General features: G+C 34.1%; 4 protein-coding genes and 1 pseudogene across 5 annotated transcripts; 2 read left to right on the top strand and 3 right to left on the bottom strand.

The window, feature by feature from the left end:
• Nucleotides 1-1,393: 1,393 nt before the first annotated feature.
• Nucleotides 1,394-9,499, top strand: LOC122603768 (protease Do-like 7). The gene is made up of 23 exons (XM_043776567.1): nt 1,394-1,744; nt 2,009-2,079; nt 2,939-3,073; nt 3,544-3,602; nt 3,700-3,736; nt 4,002-4,127; nt 4,261-4,350; nt 4,448-4,513; nt 4,593-4,649; nt 4,737-4,802; nt 4,922-5,029; nt 5,119-5,199; nt 5,295-5,344; nt 5,417-5,582; nt 5,686-6,060; nt 6,170-6,352; nt 6,418-6,523; nt 7,216-7,386; nt 7,464-7,543; nt 7,624-8,064; nt 8,152-8,309; nt 8,383-8,494; nt 8,995-9,499. Exons 1-23 carry the CDS (start codon nt 1,540-1,542, stop codon nt 9,154-9,156), a joined length of 3,105 nt encoding a protein of 1,034 aa, XP_043632502.1. The 5' UTR covers nt 1,394-1,539; the 3' UTR covers nt 9,157-9,499.
• Nucleotides 9,500-10,783: 1,284 nt separating this feature from the next.
• LOC122606326 (putative disease resistance protein RGA3) lies at nt 10,784-14,805 on the bottom strand. The gene is made up of 2 exons (XM_043779278.1): nt 11,697-14,805; nt 10,784-11,096 (listed from the first exon to the last, which is right to left on the bottom strand). The coding sequence occupies exon 1, from the start codon at nt 14,675-14,677 to the stop codon at nt 11,729-11,731; it is 2,949 nt and encodes a 982-aa protein (XP_043635213.1). The 5' UTR covers nt 14,678-14,805; the 3' UTR covers nt 10,784-11,096; nt 11,697-11,728.
• A 1,299-nt stretch (nt 14,806-16,104) lies between these two features.
• On the bottom strand, nt 16,105-18,085 carry LOC122605939. 2 transcript variants are annotated; one of them, XM_043778904.1, is made up of 3 exons: nt 17,866-18,085; nt 17,139-17,629; nt 16,105-16,966 (listed from the first exon to the last, which is right to left on the bottom strand). In XM_043778904.1, the coding sequence occupies exons 1-3, from the start codon at nt 18,038-18,040 to the stop codon at nt 16,223-16,225; spliced, it is 1,410 nt and encodes a 469-aa protein (XP_043634839.1). In that variant the 5' UTR covers nt 18,041-18,085; the 3' UTR covers nt 16,105-16,222. The 2 variants fall into 2 exon arrangements, with proteins under 2 accessions (XP_043634839.1, XP_043634840.1); XM_043778905.1 differs by having other exon boundaries at nt 17,139-17,335.
• Nucleotides 18,086-19,331: 1,246 nt separating this feature from the next.
• Nucleotides 19,332-19,993, bottom strand: LOC122604682 (annotated as a pseudogene).
• A 4,959-nt stretch (nt 19,994-24,952) lies between these two features.
• LOC122602640 lies at nt 24,953-25,329 on the top strand. Its single transcript, XM_043775239.1, has one exon. The coding sequence runs from the start codon at nt 25,061-25,063 to the stop codon at nt 25,286-25,288; it is 228 nt and encodes a 75-aa protein (XP_043631174.1). The 5' UTR covers nt 24,953-25,060; the 3' UTR covers nt 25,289-25,329.
• The last annotated feature ends 292 nt before the right edge of the window (nt 25,330-25,621 follow it).

The following is a 25,621-nucleotide window of genomic DNA, read 5'->3' as shown; positions in this document are numbered from 1 at the left end:
ATGACATCACTAAATATATTTATTTAATCAAATTAATGTATTAAAGGGTTCCTATAGAGCCAAGTCAGCTTTTTTTTGGTTATTTTTTTGCTAAGGACTTCAGTTTTATTTAGAAAATATATAATAAATAAAAATATTGAAAACTACAAGTGTGTTACACCAATCTACTTTTTGTATTTACTTCGCTTTAGTCTTGTTTTTACTTATTTACTTTATTGTATTATACAAGTTGAATACTTCAATGTCGGCGTATTGTTCACTGGAATTGTTCATGGTCCAATAAAAATACTCAATTTATATCACTATAGACATAGAAGTATCTTCTGAAGTGATATATTTAGGACTAACAAAAATATGTAATAAGGTAGGATCAAACCGCATCATTTTGTGAGCTAAAATTTACTTACCACCAAATCATATTGTAATGATTAGAAAGAAAAGAAAGTTAATGTATAATTAACTTCATCACTATGTTTATTATCTTTAAACCTTTATAAAGCAAACAACCTTTTTTTCATTCTAAAATTTTCAACCTTTGAAAAGTTAAAAATTATTTTGAGCTTTTAAACTACATGCAACTAATGCAAAATAAAATATCATTTTTACCCTAATTACCAATTTCTCATCATTGTCGAACAAAAAACCAACATACAAAATTAGAATGAAAAATTACAAGTGTCTTATACACATGACACAACACACCCATATCACCGATGGTGTAAAATGGTGTTGTCGCCATCACCACCCTATATCTGCCGCCGCCGTTGTGATGACGTTGACAACATTCTACACCAACGCTGATATGAGTGTGTGTATGTGATGATGTGAGAAAATAAAAGTTAATTGTTGTGTAAGAGTACCCATATCCTTTTATGTATCCGTTGCGTACCATTTAATAAAATTATACGTTAACTAATATTTTTTGCCATTTCCTTTTATTGAAAGTTTCATTTAACTATAGTACTACACCGAGAGACCCACCTCACTGACCCACCCAAACTGTCGAGTTTCCAACCGGGGGTGCTGGCGGTTCCGGACAAACACGTGCTATAAACAACCGGTCAAAGATGCTCTTTCTTTGAAGCTAACCGTTGACAGTGGCTAATGGTCCCAGGCCTGTAGACACTGGATAATTGATGATTAATTCAGTATGCATATTTTTATTATCTCAAAAGTAAAAAAAAAAAAAATAAACAAAAAAACGAAATTTCTATAACGAATTACCAAAACTACCCCAACTTTCACTTCAGTTGATGACAATAAAATCCACGTGTAAATCTATAATTGGTAGTTTATCAAAACTAGTTGTAAAGCGAAGAGCATGAAACCCAAAAGGACGAAATAGCGAGTTGACAATAAATAAATTAAAAAAATATAAAAAATCTCAATTATCAACTCTCTCTTTCTTCCTTCCCATCGCCCCAGCAAGAACAAGTTCAACCAGTACATATATACATCAATACATATAGATATATATATTATAGATAGATACACAGAAGATAATATATATATATAGATAGAATAGATAATAAACTAGGAATGGAAAAAGATAAAGAAAAGCTGCAGGCGACAGCTGAAGATTGGAGAAAGGCATTACAGAAAGTAGTTCCGGCGGTGGTTGTGCTCCGAACCACCGCCACTCGAGCTTTCGATACTGAACCCGCTGGTTCCAGCTACGCTACTGGCTTTGTTGTTGATAAGACACGTGGAATTATACTTACCAATCGTCATGTCGTTAAACCAGGTCAACTACTTCCCTTTCATATATATATATATATATATACATTGTATCAATTTTGTATCTTGATGACTCCAATTTATAATTTATATATGTGTAATTGAATTTCATATGAGTTTTATTGACTATCCAAGTAAATATTGTTTGTTTTAAATTTCGATGCATCTTTTGAGATAAAGCTTCGTAATTTGCCTTTATTGTTAGTTGAGATGTTATGTTATTAGATTGTAAAGTCAATGTGTAAGTTGTTTTTTTTTTTTTTTAATGCAGGTCCGGTGGTAGCCGAAGCTATGTTTGTGAATCGTGAAGAGATTCCTGTCTATCCAATCTATAGGGACCCTGTGAGTTGCTTGATTTAGTATATGTGTTATGTTTTGTTTTTGTAAAGTGTGTTTGTGTAATATCGGAGTTTCCATTGAAATCGTTTATTGTTTTTGCCCAACCCACACGTTTTTGCCATTGCTGATATAAACAAAAGAACATACAATCATTGAATTCGTGTATTGTTTATGTCCACAATTAGCATCTATCGTCAAAGGTTAACTTTTTTGATCTCTGATAATCTGATTATCCACCACAGTTGAATTTTTATATACGTGGACTTGGATTCTTGGCGTGTTGGCAGTCATCAATCCCAGTCATGAGTCACCCCGCGAAAGTTTTCAAAGTTTTTTTTTGCTGGATTTGTAAAACCACCCTCTTTGTCTTTTTGATTTAGCATCTGAATAGTGTCCAATCTGCTGTCTGCTTATGTAAAAAGGTTTCGGCTTTCATGTTTCTTTCTACCTGAAATACCACTTGCATATATATTTCGAGTACAAAGGATCACGAAGGACTTACAAGCCTTTTTACATAATCAGACTCGCCAAGTATGCTAAGTCGAACAGGTGGATTTCGATTCCATTGATTTTTTTGTCAGACTAAATTTCATGGAGTGGTTACCAACAGGTTAGAATCCATGTCACATCACATCACGTGTAAACAAATACCCTTGTTGCAGATATAATTGGTTTAAAATCTGTGTGTAATATGAAGGTTGTTACCTTTGATGATAGGTTTATTAGCTGTGGACATATAGATATAATATATTGGCTTGGCTACCTGATAAAAACAGGTATGACAAAAACAATATATAATTTCTATGAAAGCTACAATACGAAAATATACTAATCCCTTCAAAATTGCCTTTCCAACTTTTAGATTCACGATTTTGGATTTTTTTGTTATGATCCTGCTGCGATTCAATTCCTGAGCTATGAAGAGATCCCTCTTGCTCCAGACGCTGCTTGTGTTGGATTGGAAATCAGAGTTGTCGGTAATGATAGTGGAGAGAAGGTATATGAATCTTTGTTTGTGGAAACTTTGTCTATTCTACTTGATATCTGGAGTTGCCTATGTGTGATATTTGGGAGGGCATTTACGTTCCTTCATGAAAGTTATTCTTTGATTGTAATATTGTATTTTTATCAACAGGCGTCTAAATTCTATTGGCTAGCTGAAAAAATATTATGAAGAATTGATGTTTCACTTCTTTTCTGCCATTTAAACGAAAGTTGCCACTTTTTTTGCATTATATCAAGCTTATGTCACTCCACAGTTGTATACTTCATTATATTTATATATTTAGGTTTGAATTGTTTGGTAGTTTGGTTTGACCATCTTGTCATCGAGTCCTAGGTTTTCAACACCTCACTCTTTTACTTTGTTGTCTATGTGGGTGTTTTTCCGTATCAGCTTCATTTATGTTGGGCCACATCTGTTTGATATTCTTCATGCAAGTATTCACTATTGGTCTTAATTTGCAGATCTCTATTTTGGCTGGTACCATTGCTCGTTTGGATAGGGATGCTCCGTACTATAAAAAGTACTATATACTAAACAGTATTTTATACATTTTGCTTTTCTATAAAATACGTAGATTTTCAAGGCAGAAGCAATAACTAGTCTTCTGCTTTCTGCAGGGATGGCTACAACGATTTCAATACATTCTACATGCAGGTGATGTTCTTAGATTTGTTACATACTACTATACTTTTGCATATTTACCAGTCTTATTATTTGGTCTTCTTAGATTTGTTTGCTTTTCCTATTCTATTGCCCAGTTTCTGATTTTGTTCGATACACTGAATCATATTCTAGGAGTGACAGTGATTTTGTTCGATACACTGAATCATATTATTTGGTTTTCTGATTTGTTTGCAACTGAAGTTTTAGATAACAAATTTGTAATTTCTTTTTCTTCCCTTTACTCTGCTTACAACAGGCAGCTTCAGGTACTAAAGGTGGTTCAAGTGGTTCCCCAGTTGTTGATTGGCAGGGAAGAGCAGTTGCTTTAAATGCTGGCAGTAAGTCTTCAAGCGCTTCAGCCTTTTTCTTACCTTTAGAACGCGTAAGTATAGTATATAGCTAATTATAACATCCGGTTCAATTTGGTGGTCCTTTTTTATGTGTATATCTGACATCTTTAACATTTAGGAGCATTGATATTTCAAAGTTTCAAATTATTTTTTATGACGTTACAGGTGGTGAGGGCTCTGAATTTCTTACAGAAGGGAAGAGATTCTTTCCAAGATAAATGGGAGGCAGTTACAATACCACGTGGTACGCTCCAGGTTCGTGAATTTCTCTATTGTCTTTATGTGACACATGCTAACTATTGTTAGAATGCTTATCTTTGGTTTTGCTGATTGTATGATACATATGATATAGACCACTTTTCTTCACAAAGGATTTGATGAGACTCGGCGGTTTGGTTTGCAAACTGAAACTGAACAGGTCCATACTTTTATTACTCTATCAGCATTTTTTCTTCTTACTAATTCCGAAGCTTGATCTGAGTCCTTGATTGACATAGTTGGTGCGCCATGCATCTCCTCTAAGCGAAACTGGAATGCTCGTTGTTGATTCTGTTGTAAGTTTCTTTCATTTATTAGTGCATTACTAGAATATATAGATTCACCAGTATGTTTGTACTCATGACTTCATGGGCATTCTGTAGGTGCCAGGTGGCCCAGCTCATAAAAAATTAGAGCCAGGTGACGTGCTTGTTCGCATGAACAAAGAGGTTTGTAAATTTGAGCAAAAGAGCATCCTTTAGATGCATATGAACTTATTTCGATATCAGTTTTTTCGTTAGATATTAATGTTATCTGAAGTTATGTTTTTAATTGCACATGTCGTCAGGTGATTACTCAGTTTCTGAAGATGGAGATTCAGCTTGATGATAGTGTTGGCAAAAATGTTGAATTAGAACTTGAAAGGGGTGGCAGTCCTTTGACTGTTCAATTGACGGTCAGTTACTCACCTGAATTTTTAATTTCTTGTCTCACGTCATTATCATTTAGCTTCAAACTTTGACTATCCCATCATGCTATCTTTAGGTGCAAGATTTACACTCAATAACTCCAAATTACTTCTTGGAAGTCAGTGGTGCTGTGATAAACCCTCTTTCCTATCAACAGGTTGATCCAATCGTCTTTTGTAAATTGTTATTTTTGCATGTTGATGCTGTTTATTCCTCTTATAATAGTTATAACTAACTTTCCTCTTTATACAGGCCAGAAATTTTCGCTTTCAGTGTGGTCTCGTGTATGTCTCAGAAACAGGGTAAGTTCTTTGAATGCTCTTTGAATCTGTAGAACCGTTTTCAGTCAAGTATACTTATTGTGTTGTCTACAGTTATATGCTTTTTAGGGCTGGAGTTCCACGTCACGCCATTATAAAGAAGTTTGCAGGTGAAGAGATTTCAAACCTTGAAGACTTTATTAGGGTTTTGTCTAGACTTTCTAGAGGAGCCAGGGTTCCATTGGAATATATAAGCTACTTGGATCGTCATAGGAGGAAGGTAGATTACGATCTTTAAGCATTTATCATCCATAAACACACCCATATGTTTTTCGATTACTTACTATATGACAATGTGATATTTTATATTCTTTTGGCTGCAGTCGGTTCTAGTTACTGTTGATGGGCATGAGTGGTATGCCTCCCCTCAGATTTACACTCGTGATGACAATTCTGGTTTTTGGATAGCAAAGCAAGCTCTGCAATATGCCAATAAACAGTTAGTCAATGGTATAACCAGTACGGACACAAGTAGTAGAATTGAGCCGCATGCTCAAGATGAACCCAGCATTATAGTAAAAAAACGAAGAGTTGATGAAGGTCTATCTGGTGAGGCAAGTATGCTTGCTGATTATACTGTAAATGAATCAAAGGTTGAGATACAAGAAGACCCAAGATCTCAGGAAGATACAGTTGTGACAGACCCTCATGGTTGTGTTGCTGAGCGTGTGATCGAGCCAACTCTTGTCATGTTTGAGGTAAGTATAACGCGTTAACCGGAGCTCATCTTACTCATTTAGCTCAAAGATAATAGAATTGTAGTCTGTGCACGCTTAAAGAGTAGATAGTTTTTGTTTGACTATTCAGGTTTATGTACCATCATCTTGTATGCTTGATGGTGTCCACGCGCAACACTTTTTTGGAACTGGGGTGATCATACATCATTCTGAGAACTTGGGGTTGGTTGTGGTCGACAAGAACACCGTTGCTATATCAGCATCTGACATTATGCTTTCATTTGCTGCCTTCCCAATGGAAATTCCTGGCGAGGTTGACTTTCTTTTGTTTTCTAATTAGCATCTATACAACTTTAGTTGACTTTTATCAGTTTCCAGGTTGTGTTTCTTCATCCTGTTCACAACTATGCTATTGTATCATATGATCCTTCTGCACTAGGAGTTGCAGGGGTTTCTCTAGTGCGAGCTGCTGAACTTCTTCCTGGTAGGTTAATATGTTAGAGAGGTGGTAAAATGTGCGGGACAGGGGGACTGGGTAACGGTTTCTGATAACCGTGTAATTCGGTTGGGGTTGGGGTAGACTCGTACTTTTTGTTCAAAGTTTTTATATAAAACCGGGTTTTAAATGTGTTACGTTTTCTAATAGTGCTTAAAACACAAACTTTTGGTGACTTTTAACTTGTTTAATCTATTTGACTTGTTTCCTTCTAAGCTAAGGGTGTATTTGGTTTTTGGGTTTAAGAATGAATGGAACAATAATAATACCAATGTGGCAATACCCAAGTGGCACCTGTCACCTATGATGCTTAGGGTCCACAGGGGAAGTCTTAAATGACAAGGGTTCGATCCTTTAGGATGCCCATATCGTGTGGGAATTAAGTGGAAGTGTTCCACCGGCACCCAAAGCCTTACGGGGTGGTATAGGTGGGTATCCAAGCTAAGGGATACCGGGGGCAGGGTCCCTTCCTTCAACCCTTAAGGAAATGGATTTTAGAATATCCATGAAGCATGGGTTTGTTTATACCTGTTGTGAGAGGTGGGTATTATCTCTGCAAGGCACCAGTGAATTTAGCCGTTTTAAAGGAAATGGCACAAAGCTTTACAACATTTAATATTTCTTTGATAGTATTATTCCATTCTTATTTTATTTATCATCATTGTGGCCTTTTATTTCAGAACCTCCATTACGCCGTGGTGAATCCGTCTATCTAGTGGGGTTAAGTAGGAATTTACAGGCAACATCTAGAAAATCGGTTGTTACCAACCCATGTGCCGCTTTAAATATTAGCTCAGCTGATTCTCCACGGTACAGGGCAACAAACATGGAAGTAATTGAGCTCGACACTGGTAAATCTCGGTTATCGACTGTTCCCACATCTGTTTATTATTTGAAAGGGTAGTTTATAATGACTTTATGCATGCAGATTTTGGCAGCAGTTTTTCAGGAGCGCTTACTGATGAACAAGGGAGGGTTAAAGCTATATGGGGAAGTTTTTCAACTCAGGTTTGTACTTTGTATTTACACTCATATTCTTTACATATGTTCATAAGTGAGAATTTATAATAATAAGTTATGCTTTGCAGCTGAAATATAGCGGGTCATCCGAAGATCATCAGTTTGTCAGGGGTATCCCTATATATGCAATAAGCCAAATACTCACAAAGATAGTATCTGGTGCAAAAGGACCACCCCTTCTCATTAATGGCATTAAAAGATCAATGCCTCTTGTTAGGATTTTGGAGGTTGAGCTATATCCCACTTTGCTTGCAAAGGCTAGAAGTTTTGGGCTGAGTGACCACTGGATCCAAGCTCTAGTGAAAAAAGACCCTGTCAGACGTCAAGTTTTACGGGTCAAAGGTTGTTTTGCAGGATCGAAAGCTGAAAATCTATTAACACAAGGCGATATGGTGCTGGCAATCAATAAAAAACCGATTACGTGTTTTTATGATATTGAAGATGCATGCCAGGCATTAGATCTTTGTGATGACCCAGAAGGAAAACTTGGGCTGACCATCTTTCGTGAGGTTAGCCAGTGTGTTGAGTGATTATCCATTCACGTATTCAAGAAATGACAGGAATTTTCATGATAGCAGTTCATTGTGGTTTCTCAGGGGCATGAAATCGAGCTTCTTGTTGGAACGGATGTGAGAGACGGATTTGGAACCACTCGTGTGATCAATTGGTGTGGATGTTTTTTACAGGATCCTCATCCAGCAGTGCGTGCTCTCGGGTTTTTGCCTGATGAAGGCCATGGTGTGTACGTGACAAGGTAGGGTTGCATTTTTTTATTAGTATACAAGCTACTGTAAATGCTTATTATTACAATCTTTTGGAAATTTCAGGTGGTCTCATGGAAGTCCTGTGCATAGATATGGCCTATATGCTCTTCAATGGATTGTCGAAGTTAATGGGAAACCAACTCCTGATTTGGAAGCCTTTGTAAACGTAACAAAGGTACATCTTATTTTTCGAGTGGGTCAATCTGGGTTTTATTTTATGATTTATCTTTAGCAGTTTAAATACCTTTATCTCTTTAAAAGATAATATGTCAAAGTGTGTAATGCATTAAATTCTAAATCTTTTTATTCATAAACAACTCAACTCAACTTTACTTAACCCTGCCATAAGCAAGGTATGGGGGAGGTTAGATGTAGACAGTCATACCCCTACCTGTGAGTAGAGAGACTGCTTTTAAAAGGACCCATGGACAGTGTCTTTTTATCTATAAACCTCTATCACTATTGCTATCATATAAACCCGAGTATTTGACACACACAACTACACAAGTATATTAATCCTAAAACACTTCAGACAAAGTGTTTCAGATCAAAGCCATACCAAGGTTACCCTCTTGACCCAACATGCCTATCTGCCACCTTGATGTTTTACACGCTTTACAAGAGCAGTTTTTGCTTCTAATCTTGAGATTTCACTTGCGTTCATGGTATATGCAGGAGATAGAAAATGGAGAATTTGTTCGTATTAAGACAGTGTATCTCAATGGAAAGCCACGGGTGCTAACATTGAAACAAGACCTGCACTACTGGCCTACATGGGAACTGAGGTTTGATCCGGAAACTGCAACATGGCAGCGCAAAACAATTAAAGCACTATGAACTCGAGATGCCCTTTAGTATATATATAATATATGCCGACTTGACCAAGATTATTGGGGCAAGGATATATTGGGTATATAGCGTAGGGTCATGTTAAATTATGAGCTGATATATAATTCATACAAACCTTTAAGGCTTTAATTGCTCCTAAAGTTAGCTAGCAGTAGTTGTAGGTAGATTCAAAACATGCAAAAGGTATTGAAGTTTGGACAGTTTATATTGCAGCCTTCACCAGGATATTTTTTACACTCCCAGTGTTCTATTTCTGTAGCCTATTATATCTGGATATCAGAACATATATTATTAACTAGATTTTATCAAATGTCGGCGAAATTTTTGGACTTGTGATATCTGCATTCTGGTATCTGCTAATTTGGTTTCATAAACTGTATGTTGAAAACCATTGTTTTGTATTTTGTATAAAGAAACATGAATGCAGGTGAGCTCGGGCAACAGATTCACGAAAAACATTTTTTATATCACAAAGATAAAAACTGTATAATGGGGTTGGTTCTTTGACCTGGGTTCGAGTCTCACTTCCCACATTTGTGGGGTGGGCTAATAGGAGTTTTTAGAGAGTTCTGGTTTCCAGGCATACGTGTAATTTGGAAGTAGGAGTAGGATAGAATGCCGTAAAAAAAAAAAAAAACAAAAAAAAAGATGATTGAGTTTGTATCACCACAATTTTTTCTATATTAACATTTTCTACAAAATAAATAGCGATCTTTTCCCAGTTTGTCTTCTATATTTGCTGAACTCTATTAAAAAAAGAACTTGTTATAAAGTAGCATGTAACCCAATGAAACTCTTTAAATGACATTTCACTAGAAAATTAGCAAATTGGTTTTTATGCATAGTAATTTCCTATCCTTGCAGTACATGATCATGATTCTTGGTATACACAAATTGCAGCCCTGGATGAAACCAAAGCATCGATATAGCAAATGATATTACATGTGAATTTGAATTATCTCATCATATGTAAGTAACGATTTCACAATGGTGCTGATACGACCCATGTGACAGTTGACCCGGGATCCATCCCAACTAATGACCCAGTCAACAAGCCCACTACTTAAGGAGCATGAACTCTTCAAAGTTGGAGTTATTCACATTTGTTATGCATGCATATTGTTAGAAGAGTGGTAGTACCACTATCTTTATTTAAAGTTATTTTCAGTTTTTTTAGTAACTTAGGACCCCACGTTTACTTCAGTATTTTCCCTTTAAATTGTAATTCTGAATTAGTAAGAGTATGAAGAAAAATTAGCAAAAAGTCTCTATCTGATCTCTCTGTATTTTCTTGGAGTTTAGCCTACTCAACAGGCTTCTTAACAGGTGCTAGACTAGCATTTATGATAAATCCAATCAGACTGAGATTTGAAATAAGAATACGAAGCAGAAAAATTTGAAAGCATGGCATATATGATGATGATGATGCAAACCAAATAATTAAATGAATCCTAGGTAACGGCAGGTCCTACAGTCTAACAGATACTATTGATTCCTTAATAAGTAATTAAGTAATAACTGGAGTATTAAACATGTTGACGCCACAGAAGATTGGCGCTAGTTAAGTCACTGCAAACTAGCTTTACCAATAGTTAGTGCACCTGACACGAGAGGAGGCACCAGAACTACAATTTGATTTTATTATTTATTCATTATGATACATAAGCATTGCGGTGTTTTAACGTTTACAACCAAAGTTGAAAATGAAGTAAACGAACAACAATCAAAAATTTGTATAGACGAATTTAATAACTATATCACTTTGGCTTGGCTATTGGAGGGCTCTTGCCTCTCATGCATGCACTTGTTTTTCCTGCAGACCTGTTAATATGGCATGCCTGTCATCTGGAAGCAATTTCGTCTCTTTGAAACCCAAATTTTAGGTTTCACAGTGAGCTTCCTGGCAGACCTAAAAATCTAGTAATTGCCTGCATCCAAGTATCTTAGTCAGAACAAATGCTATTTACAACCTGATCAAATAAGAAAAACTGTAGGTGTGTTTATGCGAATTAAATAACTGATAAGCAAGTGTTTGATTTGTGAAATCTGTATAAGGTATTCATAGATGTGGTAACATAACATACATCAGTTAAAAGCATTTTTTTATAATCGAGATGCAGGGGAACTAGTTTACGGATTCATTAAGTCTGTTTTTTGCACAAGAATATAATCGGTGTAAATATATTATTTCAGAAGTATTTTTTTTAGCTTGCATTTTTACAATTACTTTAGATCAAGACTGATAGTTAATGTAGTAGATCTTACTCTCTTAGACACAATATGTTTTAATTTCATTACTTACACGGAAATCAAAAATCTTGGAAGTCTAAGTTATCACCTCTTAACTTACACTAAAGAAAAAGAGGAGCCGCAAAAACTTAGAAGTTATCACCTCCTAGTTTACACTAAACAAATGAAGAAGAAATCATGACTACGAGTTATATGCCTACATTAATGTATATCGTTTCATCTGAACTAATTGTGTAATTTCAGAAACCTTGTTGATACCAGAAATGTAAATTAAGTACCTGAATTACGAAGCACTTTACTGAATCAGTTGTCACAAGACTTGTATTACTTGATCATCGATCTTTATATAGGGACAATGAGCAATTTTGGACCAATCCACACCTACCTCTTTCTCACACCTTAATGCCAATAATTCACAATCCCCAATCACCAGAGATTTGAGTGCTTCAAGATTTTGTATCCCATGTGGTAATCTCCTCAGACTCGGGCAACCCCACACATGCATTTCCTCCAAAGCTGTTAAATTGCTAAGCATGTCATCCGGAAGCAACTTCATCTCTTTGAACCCCTCGATCTCAAGACAGGTAAGACTAGTGAGCTTCCCAACTGATCTAAAAATCATCACATTACTTCCAATTATATGCAACAAATTCAGTTTCGGAATATAAGGCAGTTTAATCAAATTTGGGCAGTCATTGATGACCATTTTCTCCAAACAAGGAAATAAGTCTTCATCCTCGGGTTCTTCATTATCCAGATATTCTAGAACATCCATTTCTTTTAGTTCAAGAACCTTAAGGAAGGGTAGTTTTCCAAGGGCAGGAAGGTCTTCACATCTTCTGCAGCCTTCAAACGTAATACTAACAAGATTGACCAAACTTGCCATCCAATCTGGAAACCGTGAGCCTTGATAATCAGAGATCGTTAGCATCTTTAAATTCAAATGGGGTTGAAGAGCCTCTAAAACCTCTTCTGCCGGTGAGTGGTTGTGGTCTTCACTGCCATCCTTTGAACTCCAGGATAGATTCAAGCAATTTATATTTTGTTTCTTCTTCAAGTTAGCACTCTCCGCTTGAATTGAATTTCTTACATTCGTAAGTCCCTTTATGCTAAACTCTCCTCCTAAATGATTCAAATCTTGCAGCTCGCTTATTTGGACCCCCTGACCCACAAGAAATGTACTAAGTCTTCTTAGGTGTCGTAACTGTCCCATTCCATGTGGCATGTGATCAAGTGAGCAACATCCATGTATATTCAAATCTCGAAGATTTCTCATGTATCTGATACCTTCAGGTAACTCACAGAGATGTTCACAAAAAGTCAGTTTCAAAGTTTGCAGGTTTTGGAGTTGAACGATGGAGTTAGGTAAAACAACTATTTTTGAGCGTGAGACATTAAGATACCTAAGAAATTTTAGATTTCCAACTGATTCTGGCAAATCTGTTAGCATATCAGAACTTGACCCTAAATGTAGCACTCTAAGATACCTCTGCTCAAAGATGTAGTCAGGGGTAGGAATCCTTGAAACACCGCCTAAAGTAACTAATGATCGTAAGGATTTTGCTTTCGCCATCACCTCATTTGACAGATTTAATATATCATTAGAAGACAAATGAAGTACCTCTTCCGGGAATTTTAGTACTTCACCAGACATTACACTTGAACATTCATATTTCATAACAGATTGTGCAAGGGCATGCATTTCATCGTGCATTTTACACGTAGTAGTACCTTCATAGATGCATTCTTTGACATCTTGCAAGAAAGACCTCCAAACCAAAGCATTGAAAATCTCTTCGCCCAAATCATACAAGTCAGCATCTCCTCTGGACGGAACAAAACCATAAGCCACCCAAAGCTCAACCAACAACTGTTTATCCATTTCATGGTCTTTTGGAAATATCGAACACAAAGCAAAACATTGTCTCATATGTGGTGGCAAATTGTCATAGCTTAACTTCAAAGACGGCAAGACATTACTACCACCCTCGTCTGTCGAGTCCCAAACTTCACTTTCCCACAGTGACAACCACTCATTTACGCTACTTTTGATACACATCAAACTTCCTACAACCTTCAATGCTAAAGGCAAGCCTTCACATTTCTTCACTATTTCTTTTCCAATCCTCTCAAACTCTATGCCATCCAAAACCTTCCGCTCGTCAAAAGCATAACGTCTAAACAGATTCCAAGAATCATCTTCTGATAAGCATCCCAACGGATACACCAACTTACAATCCGTCCCCATCATATCCGCAACTTCAACACTCCTACTAGTCACCAATACCACACTCCCTCTACTTCCACACCTTAACCCTTCCATCAACCCGTCCCAATCCGCTTTACTCCCAATTTTCCCAACATCATCCAAAACCAAAAGAAACCTCCTTCCACCTAACCTCTCCTCCACACGTCGTCTCAACGTTCCCACTTCCAGACACTCCATATCCCCCAAATCACCTCCCTCTACCGACTTCAAAACCTCCCTAAACAACCTCACAGCACTAAATTCACCCGACCCACGTACCCACATTTTCAAATCAAACACCTTTCCTACCCTTAAATCCTTATACACCGTTTCAACAAACGTCGTCTTACCCACTCCCCCCACACCCCAAACCACACACACACTAACATTCACATTATCCACATTTTCAAAATCATGATCTACGATATCGAAATCACTACATATCTTATCAACAATACATTCCTTATCCATATCTCTACCTATAACCAACTCTATATTATCAATGTTATCACTAAATACAAGATTCCCAATATCCACATTATTATTATAGCTACAAAAATCATCTAATTTTCCAACAACACCTTCAATTAACTCGAACTTATCGCGTTCCAACGCGATAAGTTCCAATCTTTCTTTAACCCGCTTCACTTTTCGTACCATATTAATACGAAACTGAAGCGGGTTCGTTGCCGAAAAAAAAGTACTTAAATTATTTTTAATACCTCTTTCCACATGAAGTCTCCTTAGTAAAGCTTCCGTTGAAACCTCTTCTAAAACATTTTCAACTTCGAATGAAACAGTTCTTAGTTTCCTTAACCAGTTTTGTAAGTGGATGTTTTTTCTTTGTTTTGTTTCAGCATCTGCAAGTACAGATTGTATTTGTGTAAAGATTGTGCGTAATGATTTTAAGTCAGATTTAAGACCCCATAATACTGCAAAATCTTGGGTTGCTAATGATGTTGATCTTTCCATTAGTTGTGTAATTACCGATGAGATTATTGGGTCGCCCATGATTATTATGATTTGGATACGATTATGGATTTGATTTGATGAAGGTTGATTTTTATAATTATATTTATAATTTATAATATGTTGGATGCTGAGTGGATTTTTGGGGGTGATGAATATGAAGGAACATGGAAATGATATCCAGCTCAGGTTTATTTAACTAACCCATGGATACAGACAAATAAATAGGCATATTTTATTGAAGAATGTATTATATTTCTTTTATTTTTAAGTACACAGATAAATCATTTTCATAGAACCACCACAATTGCATAAAAGACCTGGAAAAGATTTTATAAAATCAGAAACAACATTGGTAGCGTGAAACTGTGTGTTGCGAAGTTGCAATATTTATGAATTATGATTACGTTTATTATAGATATGGTTTGTTATGTCAGTTTATTTGGACTGGAATCCACATTATTTTAACTAAAAATCAATACCATAATCATGGTAAATTTTTTTGAACTAAATACATATATTTATCGTTTGAGTTTTGTTAATGACAACCTTAGTTATTTGGGTGCATTAAAAGTTGTATTTTGTCATATGAAAATTCAAAAGGGTGATTTTTTTATGTATAAAGTACTACTTTTTATAGATGTAATAAGGTACAAATGACAACCATTTTCCTTATTATTTTCATATGTAGGCATCAACTCTCAGTTCTTTCTCAACATTTTTTTCTAGTAACAGTGTGATGTCTTCTAGGAAGTTGTCTGTACAACCAAGGGCAAGATAAACTCAAAATTTATTTTGGGTGATATCAAGCAAAGGGGCACAACTATGGTTATGTACATATCCTATATTTATATCCCTTGTTTTTGTATGCCTAAAGTTGCTTAGCACTCATAAATATAATTGTATGCACGTATCTAAATCGTTCAATTGCTTAGCTTCTAAAAGCTTGACACTTTGCGCTTCCATCATTGTAAAACATCCTTATCAGTACACTTCAGTTGGATACAAACAATAAGACAATAATACACATTTTACTTGGCCTATAACGTATATATTTACCCTGCCTTAAGGGCAGGTATTGCGTTAGTCCAATAAAAAGGTTGTTACCATAAAACATTTGATCATATAATTATGGTTAGTAATAAACATGTTATGAAGTATAAATAATGTTAATTCAGTTAATATAAAATGTTGCTATGGCACAAAAATAGTCATTTTAATCAACCATCACAACTAATAGTCAAGTTTTTATTGTTTTAATGGTGGGGGTAAGGTAATTTACATTCAGACAGTGAAGACAAATACAAGAAACATCTACCCAAGCCTCAATTGATTTCTTAAATAACAGGTCATCTGCAGTATATTATAGGGATGGTTGCAATGCAAAGACTGTATAGAGCTTCAAGAAGAAACACAAATTTGAGACACCAAGACTAATTAGGACAAAAACAACAATTGTAACACTTCAATTGATCACTTATTTAAACTCGATTATGCACAGTTAAAATCTTGTTTCAGATATTAAGCAATGTAAACAAGAACTAACTTGAAAAGAACAAAACTCAGCTGTAATCTGGACAGTAGCAGTCATAAAAAAACCTCACTGTCGTCCTTGTCAGAATCTGTACCACTCTCATAATCAAAAAAATCGTTCAAAGCTGTCGCCTGTTGATGCTGGAACTCATTAATAGCATCTCTTGCACTAAAAACCAAAGCATTTTTTGCTGTTTTTATTGCAATCTTTCTCTCTGCAGAGCTCTCTTGCTTCATCCCTTTACTTTTATCGAGCTTTTCCGCCTTTTCATTCGCTGCCTTCCTCTTAGCTTCTCTGCAGTTCAACTGGTCGATATATTTCTCATGCAACGCTTTGTTTTTAACCGGTTTTAGAACAGGAGGACTCGCCAGTGTGGCATTGTCTAAACTACTAAATTTTGAAACACTCTTTTTATGGGCTGTGGAAGATCTTTCTTGACACCTTTTGAGTACTTCGTTCGGGTTACGATCAGGTGTGGTAAACATCCGATTACCATTTACAGATTCGGCGAATGCGGGCTCCAAAACTGAAAACAGATCAGCCGCAGATTCCTGTACCACCTTATACTGATTTTGTATCATATGTCTTATGGTTCTCTGAACTACATGACTCTTCTGCTTATGGTATCTAGGCCTTTTAGCTGCAGGACTTGATGCATTCAGCAACTTATTTGCAACAAGACAAGAGTTCTGTAAACTTTTTAATACTCGAGGCCTAGCACGCATACGAGGTTGTGGTGGTGTTAAATGACTACAGTGTACTTTGTCAAAACATTCCTGTGCAGATTTTCCAGGCACCTAAAACACATACATTAATAGCAAAATTAAACCTCAAAAAATTCAAATTTATGATAATATGCAGAAAACACAATTGAGTTGGCCATTGTCAAAAGCACATGAAATAAAGCAAGATCAAAACTTTTTTGATATTACGCAGTAGACATAGAGTTTATAAAGGGTAGTTTATTACCATCCTAGAAACTTTCTTCCAAAACCGTGGGGTGGGCTTTGCTTCTTGGTAAGCTCTCTCTAGCGCCAGTTCCTGCTCTTTAGTCCAATCTTGAGCCAACCCCATGCTATTCTCAAACTCATTTCGTGTTCTTTTAACCCCGGCACTCTTTATCATTTTGTTAACATCCATCACGTTTACCGGCCCCTCATGTACTACTGCAGCAGTGTTAACATCAACTTCACTCATACACTTATTTACATATTTTTCTAATAACTCTTCATCCAAAACCTGCTTTTCAGTTATCAACAAACCCCCTTCGTGTATTATATCATCAACTTTATCGTCCCTACTTTTCTTACTCTTTTTTACCGTATTCTGTCGCAGCCGGCCTTTAGACCTTTTAGATTTATTCATGCCCTCTTCGGTTATCTGTTCACTAGATGAACCACCATTGCTCGGATTTCCAATAAATCCACTAGTACTACGTGTTACCCGCCTCTCCAATTCCCCTAATACAAAATTAAATCACAATTTATTACCACAAAATAAGAAAAAAGATAACAAAATCAATTATGTTGTAAGAAACTGCTGATACGGGCCGACCCATCGGGCAAAAACTAACAATGCAGATAAAATAGATATGCTAATTACAGTTAGGGTTAGTTGGTCTCAATTAAAATTCCTAAAATATGATCAAAACAAATTACAAAAATATATAAATAAAAGAAATAAGAAGAAAGATTACTGCTTTTCTGATTTGAGGTACGAGACAACGTTTCAGCATTTGGTGGTTCCGGGTCAGAGGTTATCGGGTTTTCAGGATTAAAGAGTACCATCTGAAGAAATCTTGGTGATCTTCGGAGGGTAACAACGCCTGATGTTGATGGGCCTTTTTTATTGGAATTTTTTCTTTGGGGCATTTTTACAAACACCTGGTTACGTTTGATTTTGAAAAGTATAGTCGTAGTGGGGGAACGAGGGAATATTATTTATTCGAATTTGTGAAATGAAGCCCATTATATTTGGGGTTTGAATCATTTGGGCCTCAATGTGTCGTTTCAAAGTTTTGGTCAAAAGTAACGTTTTGTATCACAAAATGGCTTTAATGGCATATTACATGGATATTATAGTAAAACCTCAATAATTTAATACTCGATAAATTAAGGCGTTTGGTATCTTGACCAGACTTTCGATAATTCAACCACATTATTTGCAGCGATTATCGCTGCAAATAGTGGTGTTTTGTCCATATCCAACTATTTGCAGCGATTACTGATAGGGGACCCGCTATTACTTCGCCAGATTTGTCATTACAAACAGGGGGCCCACACTATTTGTAGCGACTATCGCTGCAAATAGTAGTTGTGGTCGAGATACCAAAAAACAATGGTGGGGATACATGCTGCGTAAATTAATAACCTCGATAAAACTAATAATTTGTCCGGTCCCAACTTGGGACCAGTACAAAATTGGACCCTAATTAATAAAATAATAAGATAATAATTTTTTTGAAACCCCCATGTAAATATATTAGTCCCAATAGAACTATAAATTAATAATTCCTTAAATATTTCAAAATTTTAATATTTTTTAGTAAAAAATGAATCTATAGTCACTAGTTTATTTTGGAATTTGAAATATGTATTGAGTTATCTTTAAAATTTCTCATTGCATTTAAAAGTTGAGGCATTGTCTTCTCGTATTGTAACAAAAAGTTGTAAAGTGTTGTTACCGATGATCTCTTGAGAAGTTGAGAGTTGTTGATTGGTCATGGTTGATTTCTTTACACCTTTTAGTTTAGAAGCCATAGTTGATTTGATTTTAAAACTTATCCTTGGACATTTTATTGTGAGAAATCTAGAATCATGTACATTAAACTATCTTTAATTTAAAACAATGCACTTGACAAGTTAATGTGCAAACATAAATTGAAAATGGAAATCAAAAAGGGAAATTTTGAAGGTTTGGACATCTTTAAATTAATAATTTATTAATTTATCAATATAATAATATTCCGATAAATTTATAAAAAACCTCGGTCCCGACATTATTAATTTATAGAGGTTTTACTGTATTATATTTATGCCATAATAAAAAGTGATAACGGTTAAACAATACAATTTATCATAGTAACACGAATGTTTTTTATTTTTATTTTTATTTTCAAACGACAATAAAAAAATTTTATTAAAGGAAAAAGCTAATAAGAAACTAACAAGTACAAGACTCCCCCAAATTTGCTGCACCAATACACATTGATGTCTTGAAAGGCTTGTAAGTCTTGAGATCAGTAACCACACCAGCAATTGATCCCGTTGCAACAATGATCGAGATAAGGAGACAAGCGACACTTAGTGATTGTAGCAAAATCCAACGGGCACTCCATCTTGGTATCTTCTTTTGAACAATATATATCTCTATCGGAAAGTAGACGGTCAAAGGCCAGAATCCAAATGCTTCAAGAATTCCAACAACATCGTTTAAAAAACGGCATCAACATAGCAATGAGTGTGGTCAAGCAAACGAAGGCACTTCTCCATGCTAACTGGAACATATTTAGCTTCAAGGGTTTACATCCACCAACTGGCCGGGATTGGGATCTCGATGTCGTTGTTAATGACTTTGCTCTCGGGGAAGGATTTGGTTTCAACAAAGGCGAATAAGGGCTGGCAGAAGACTTGGTAAGCCCCAACGAGGTGGATCACGATGGCGACGTTGGCAATGTCGACAAGCCAGTAAGCTAAGGTCAAAGAACCAAAACCGAGGAGGAGGTTTCCAGGTGCCATGTCTCCAAATGCAGCATAGCCGGAACATCCACATAACATATTAAAAAGCGTCATAGTCACAACACTGATCATGCTTGCTTTCTTCATGGTTTTGTGTTCAGATGGTGCTTTAACTGTATCCTGAAATATGTGATAAAACAATATATAGATAAGAAACTTGATTTACCATTGGTCATATTTAGATGTTACAATGCAAGATTTACCATTGGTCATATTTAGATTTTACAATGCAATAAATAACTATATATAGACTAAGAGTGAGTTATTTTGAACACTCATAAAAAAAAGAACTCAAGAACCATTTTGGACCACACATTCTTTCTCTCTTTCTCTCTCTTCAAGTAAATAATAAAATTCACCCAAATCATTTAAAATGCTTTATCTCACAAACCCTAAATCATTTGACGAAACAAAAAACATGGGTAGTCTTAAAATTTCGTCCTCTTTCATTAGAGATCCAATTCGATGTACTTTCGACGACTTTTTAACTTTTGTTAAACGGTTTACCGGCCCTTAATCTTGTTCAAATTAAATATTTAGTTATTCGAATGATATGATCTTTTTCATAATATTGCCAAAATTAAATTAAATTCTATGTAATGCTTATTTTGATCGATGTCATGTACTATATATACATACAATAGAAAGAATACTATTTGAGATCGTGTCGAGTTGGGGTTAATTAGTTGATTTTGACAGTTACAGGTAATTAACATGATCATTAATTTATTTAACATTCATATTTTTCTTTTCTTTTTTCGGAAGTAATAAAAAAATAAAATAAGTGATAACGTTAGCGAAAAGGATCAACAATGCATCATTGATGTTGTGGGAGGGTTTACCGAAGACGAGTCTAAGTTCTTGGATGACGATGGACGTCCTAAGACTCTAAGAGATCTGGTATGTACCTTAAATTTGTGTCTTTCTTTTTAATTGTATCTCATAATTTATTTGTATCGTACTAATTAATCAAAAACTGATTAATGTGCATATGTAGGGCTGTAAACGAACTGAACAGTTCATGAACCGTTCGGCGGGAAGTTCAGTCGTGTTCGTTCATTTAGTTAAATGAACGAACATGAACAAAGCTCTCGTTCGTTCATTTACGTTCGTGAACATTTGATAATCTGTTCGTGAACAATAGTTTGTTTATGTTCATTTACAAATATAAATATGTGCTTTATATAATATATATTATTAATACCTAACTATTTAAGAAAAAGTTAAAATAAAAATACTTAATTTATAAATATTTCGTTCGTTTGTGTTCGTTCGTTTGTGTTCGTGAACCGTTCATAAACACAAACGAACGAACATGAACAAGTCATTTTGTTCGTTAATCTGTTCGTGAACCGTTCGTTAAACTAAACGAACGAACATGAACAAGGTCCCGTTCGTGTTCGTTCGGTTCGTTTACAGCCCTATGCATATGTCACTAAATTTGTAACAAGACCTCTGTTATGTACAGTGTATTAATATGTCACGATTGATAACCTATGCACCCAAATTTTAATTAAATAATAAATATAACTCTCATTTAATCTTAATTATATCTTCCCTTATTCGAACAATTAGTCAAAGTGGACATAAATATTTGAACAAAATAACGTGCATAACAGCAGTTCGTATTGGGTTGTCCATTTGATCACTTTAAGTTTAATTTTTTTTTTGTTCGAGCACTTCGGGTCTTTGAGACTTGCACTTCGAAATCTACAGGTTTCATACATATATTAACAATCATTTTGTCTTTAAAATTTGACAGTAAATAATTTTGTTTGTATTATAGATATATTATTTGATTTTAAAATATATGACATCATGATTAAGCTTTTTGTATTCGGGACTTGCACTTCGAAATCTACAGGTTTCATACCCCTAGTTATTTTGTTTATGAATAATTTTATTTGTAAAAAAAATATTAAAAAGTCAAAATAAAATATTTAAAATAACATGAAAAAATATATATCAACTCATTAAGAAATTAGTCATTAAGATATTTAAAATGAATGTTAAAATCCGAGCAAAAGTATCAATTTTAAACCTCGATTCTTTATCAAAAACGAGATATAAAGAAAAAAAAATCTAAATAGTTTTGTCTCTATCCAATTGCTTACAGGTCATCCATCACATAGCTAGTCTAATTGACAAAATTAAACTTCGTATATCTTTTTTGTTATGCGAGCTAAAATGGGTCAAAAGTCAAAACTTTATGTGAAAGGATCGCTCCAAAACAGAAATGAAAAGAAAAATGTAATCAGAAACAACAATGGGGTTCTTCAAGAACTAAAATCTTTGTTTTGGTTTAAAAGGTGATTAAAAAATGTAAAATAGCAGTGATGTACTGATATATACATTGGAAAAATGCTATAATTACAATTTACAAATAAACTTTTACCAACAAAGTTTACAAATACATGTGGACCAATAAAATAAAGAGAGAGAGTGAATAAAAAGAAAAATGAAATAATTCTATTAGTGATGATTGATGTCACATAAATTAGTAAACTTTGTTAGTACTCCGTATAAGTTTTCTTATATATATAATTATATACTATCTTATAAAGCATTTTGCCTCTTTTTTTTTAAGAAAAGATGATTTGAACTATCTAAATTATTATTCTCTTTATTTATTAATTTAAACATCTCTACTTAATATAACCTTAAATCTCAACCACTCATTTTTTTCTCTTTCCTTCATAGATCATTTTATTCTTCTAATTTATTCAAAATATTTTATTTTACAAAAAACGTATACCGATAAGTTATAAAAATTGTATGGGTATTCTTAAAATTTCATGTTTTTTCATTAAAGAGGTCATTCAATATACTTTCGACGAATTTTTAACACCGAGGGCAGAACCTGTATAGCTAAGGCATTTGACTATCACACTCTATGACTTATCACCTCTGATGATCTATCACCCCCATCATCTCACCGCCGCAACACGCGAACATTATGCTCGTATATCATATATATCTTTCGACATTATGTCAATTTTCATAGCGATATTATTTTTCATGTCATCGAAGATAATGAGCCTCAAGCTTCTCATGTATCAATTATCATGAAAAAAAAATTGAAAATCAATTTATTTATTTTTTTTCTAAAAAAAGTAGTTAGAGATTCGATTATAATTAGTTACTACAACATAATCATAAGTCTTTTTACTTATGAATAAAAGATAATACTGTCTAAATTTTTCATCTTAATTACCTTCTCAATTACTCGTAGTATATAAACCGTACCCTACAAATAAAATCAAACACACAAAATCATTGAAAATTACACGAACAAGCTGCTATTTTTTTATTGTTTTTAACAATCATGACTAACGAAAACAAAATTACTTTTTTGCAATACATTAATGAGAACTCGGTCAATTGTGTAATCAAAGTTGAAATATTGCTTTTCTGAGAGAGTTTGTATAAACCCTGCTACACTATACATCCTTGATGTGATTTAACATTCGAGATTTACATTTGAATATCCTAATTCCAATTTAAGTATATTTTTACATTTAATGTATAAGTTTGTTCCACATACTAATTTTTATGTTGATAATGTTGTAAAATCTGTATTTAATACGGATCTAAAATCTAGTAAAAGATAATACTGTCTAAATTTTTCATCTTAATTACCTTCTCAATATATGTCATTGAAGATGGAATTGATTTAAAAAAATATATCTTATATATTTTTTACTAGATTTTAGACCAGTGTCCAACACTGGACACGAGTTTTATGATATTATCAATATTAGATCTTCATATCTTTAAGTCATAAAAGCTTATAATTTTGAAGAAATACGGTTGTAAGTGTTATATTTGTAGTACAATAATCATATGTTTGTCACTGTAATGATTAGCCTAGACATATTGATGGAATTGTTTGTCGTAGTCATTCCACAAGCCACATGCTATATATAATAATTTCTTCATTATAGAATATTTTGAAACCAGTTATATATACTCATAATGTGATACTATTATGAAAGATAATTAAGAATTAAAATATAAACATATTTGTGATCCTGTACTTGACATTCAAGTATATGTATTTAATTATGATGCGCGTCCATAATACGCATAGGTTTATTTTCAATCACTTGTTCTATGATAATATAATAACAATTAGGAATGTTTTTATATTTTTTGATAACAATTAGAACTCTTGATTTGAGTGACAACTGTAACATTAAATATTAATATGTAAAACTAATATATAAAAAAGAGAAAATTATGTACTTTTTTTTTATTGAGAGATAAAATGAATCTTGAATGTAGTTTATATTGATTTGGATTTAGGATTCAAGTAACCCTTTGTTGTAAATCGTGTTTGGGATATGTATCTAGAGTTCACATTGTATTTATATCAAATATTAAACTAAATATTAATATTTATAATTATAAAAATCTAATATCATATTTGTTAATAAGTCGTTAGGTTTTGAAATAATTTTTTTTTAGAAAATATTTCATATGTTAAAAAATTTTTTAATTTAATTAAATGATTATAAATTTAAAAAAATTCTCTTAAGTTGATGGCTAAAAATAAATATAAAGTAAGTATTCAGGGCTAAAAAGTATAAATTATTGATGGAAAATAAAAAAGTGTAAATTAATGAGACTTTTTTTATAATTTAATATAAATAATAATATAATAATATATTTGGATAATTATTATTAGGATTTTTAATTTATAGTTTATCTAAATAATAACATCATCAAAAGTTAATTTGATAAAATTGAGCGATGTAATTAAGTTCAACTTTCTTATAGTAAATCACGTAATCGTAACAAGACTAAAATCAATCACCCAATAGCCAAGCTTCATCAAATTCACCGTAAACAACATTATCCAATTCTAACTTCCTATATCTCTGTTCACTAACCTTCCAACACGTGTCATCACATGCATACACGTTCACACGACACCACATTCTCATCACGACACGTAGCAACCATATGCCATCATCAAAATCACCCCTATAAAAACCCACAAAACTACCTTTCAACACCCATCATCAATATCAAACAACCAAAAAAACATCTGATCTGATTCACTCAGTAATCAATACTTCAGGCGAGTACAAACAGATCGATATATATATATATAAACACATATAATACAGTGAGCAAGAATTTAATTAAAAGATGGTAGGTGGATTTCCAATATGTGTACAATGCGGGACAAAAAGCAACCCGTGCCGGTGCAAGGTGGTGGGACCGACAGTGGGGTTCATAGCATTTGCAGCAGCGGCGGTAATCGAGTGGCCAGTGGGTGCCTTGGTTTATATCTTTCGACATGTCAAAGGCCGCCGCATCATGGCTCATCCTGCTACTGTTGTTTATCCTAAAGTCAACCGAGCCATTCCTATTTAATACTACTCACAATATATATAATACAAGTATGTTTTTTCACTATTGAGTCATACATATATAATATAATATAATATAATATATATGCTATGTTATGTAATGTAACGTGCTTGTTTTAATTAAATAAAAGTTGTATAACCGTAACTCTTGAGACCAAAATACTTTTACTACAATGTATATACACTTGGTAATGTAATGTAATTTCGTTTTTCTTAATTGTTTGATTTTGTTTCTCATTCGAAGAATGTATGACTAATGAAATACTCGTACTTATTTTGGTTATTTGATGATGAGTTAATATAATGGTGTAACCGTGTAACGGATATATGTATTGAA

This window comes from Erigeron canadensis, chromosome 6 (genome assembly GCF_010389155.1).
Source record: "Erigeron canadensis isolate Cc75 chromosome 6, C_canadensis_v1, whole genome shotgun sequence".
Classification (NCBI taxonomy): Eukaryota; Viridiplantae; Streptophyta; class Magnoliopsida; order Asterales; family Asteraceae; genus Erigeron; species Erigeron canadensis.
This window is presented reverse-complemented; position numbering and strand designations above follow the sequence as displayed.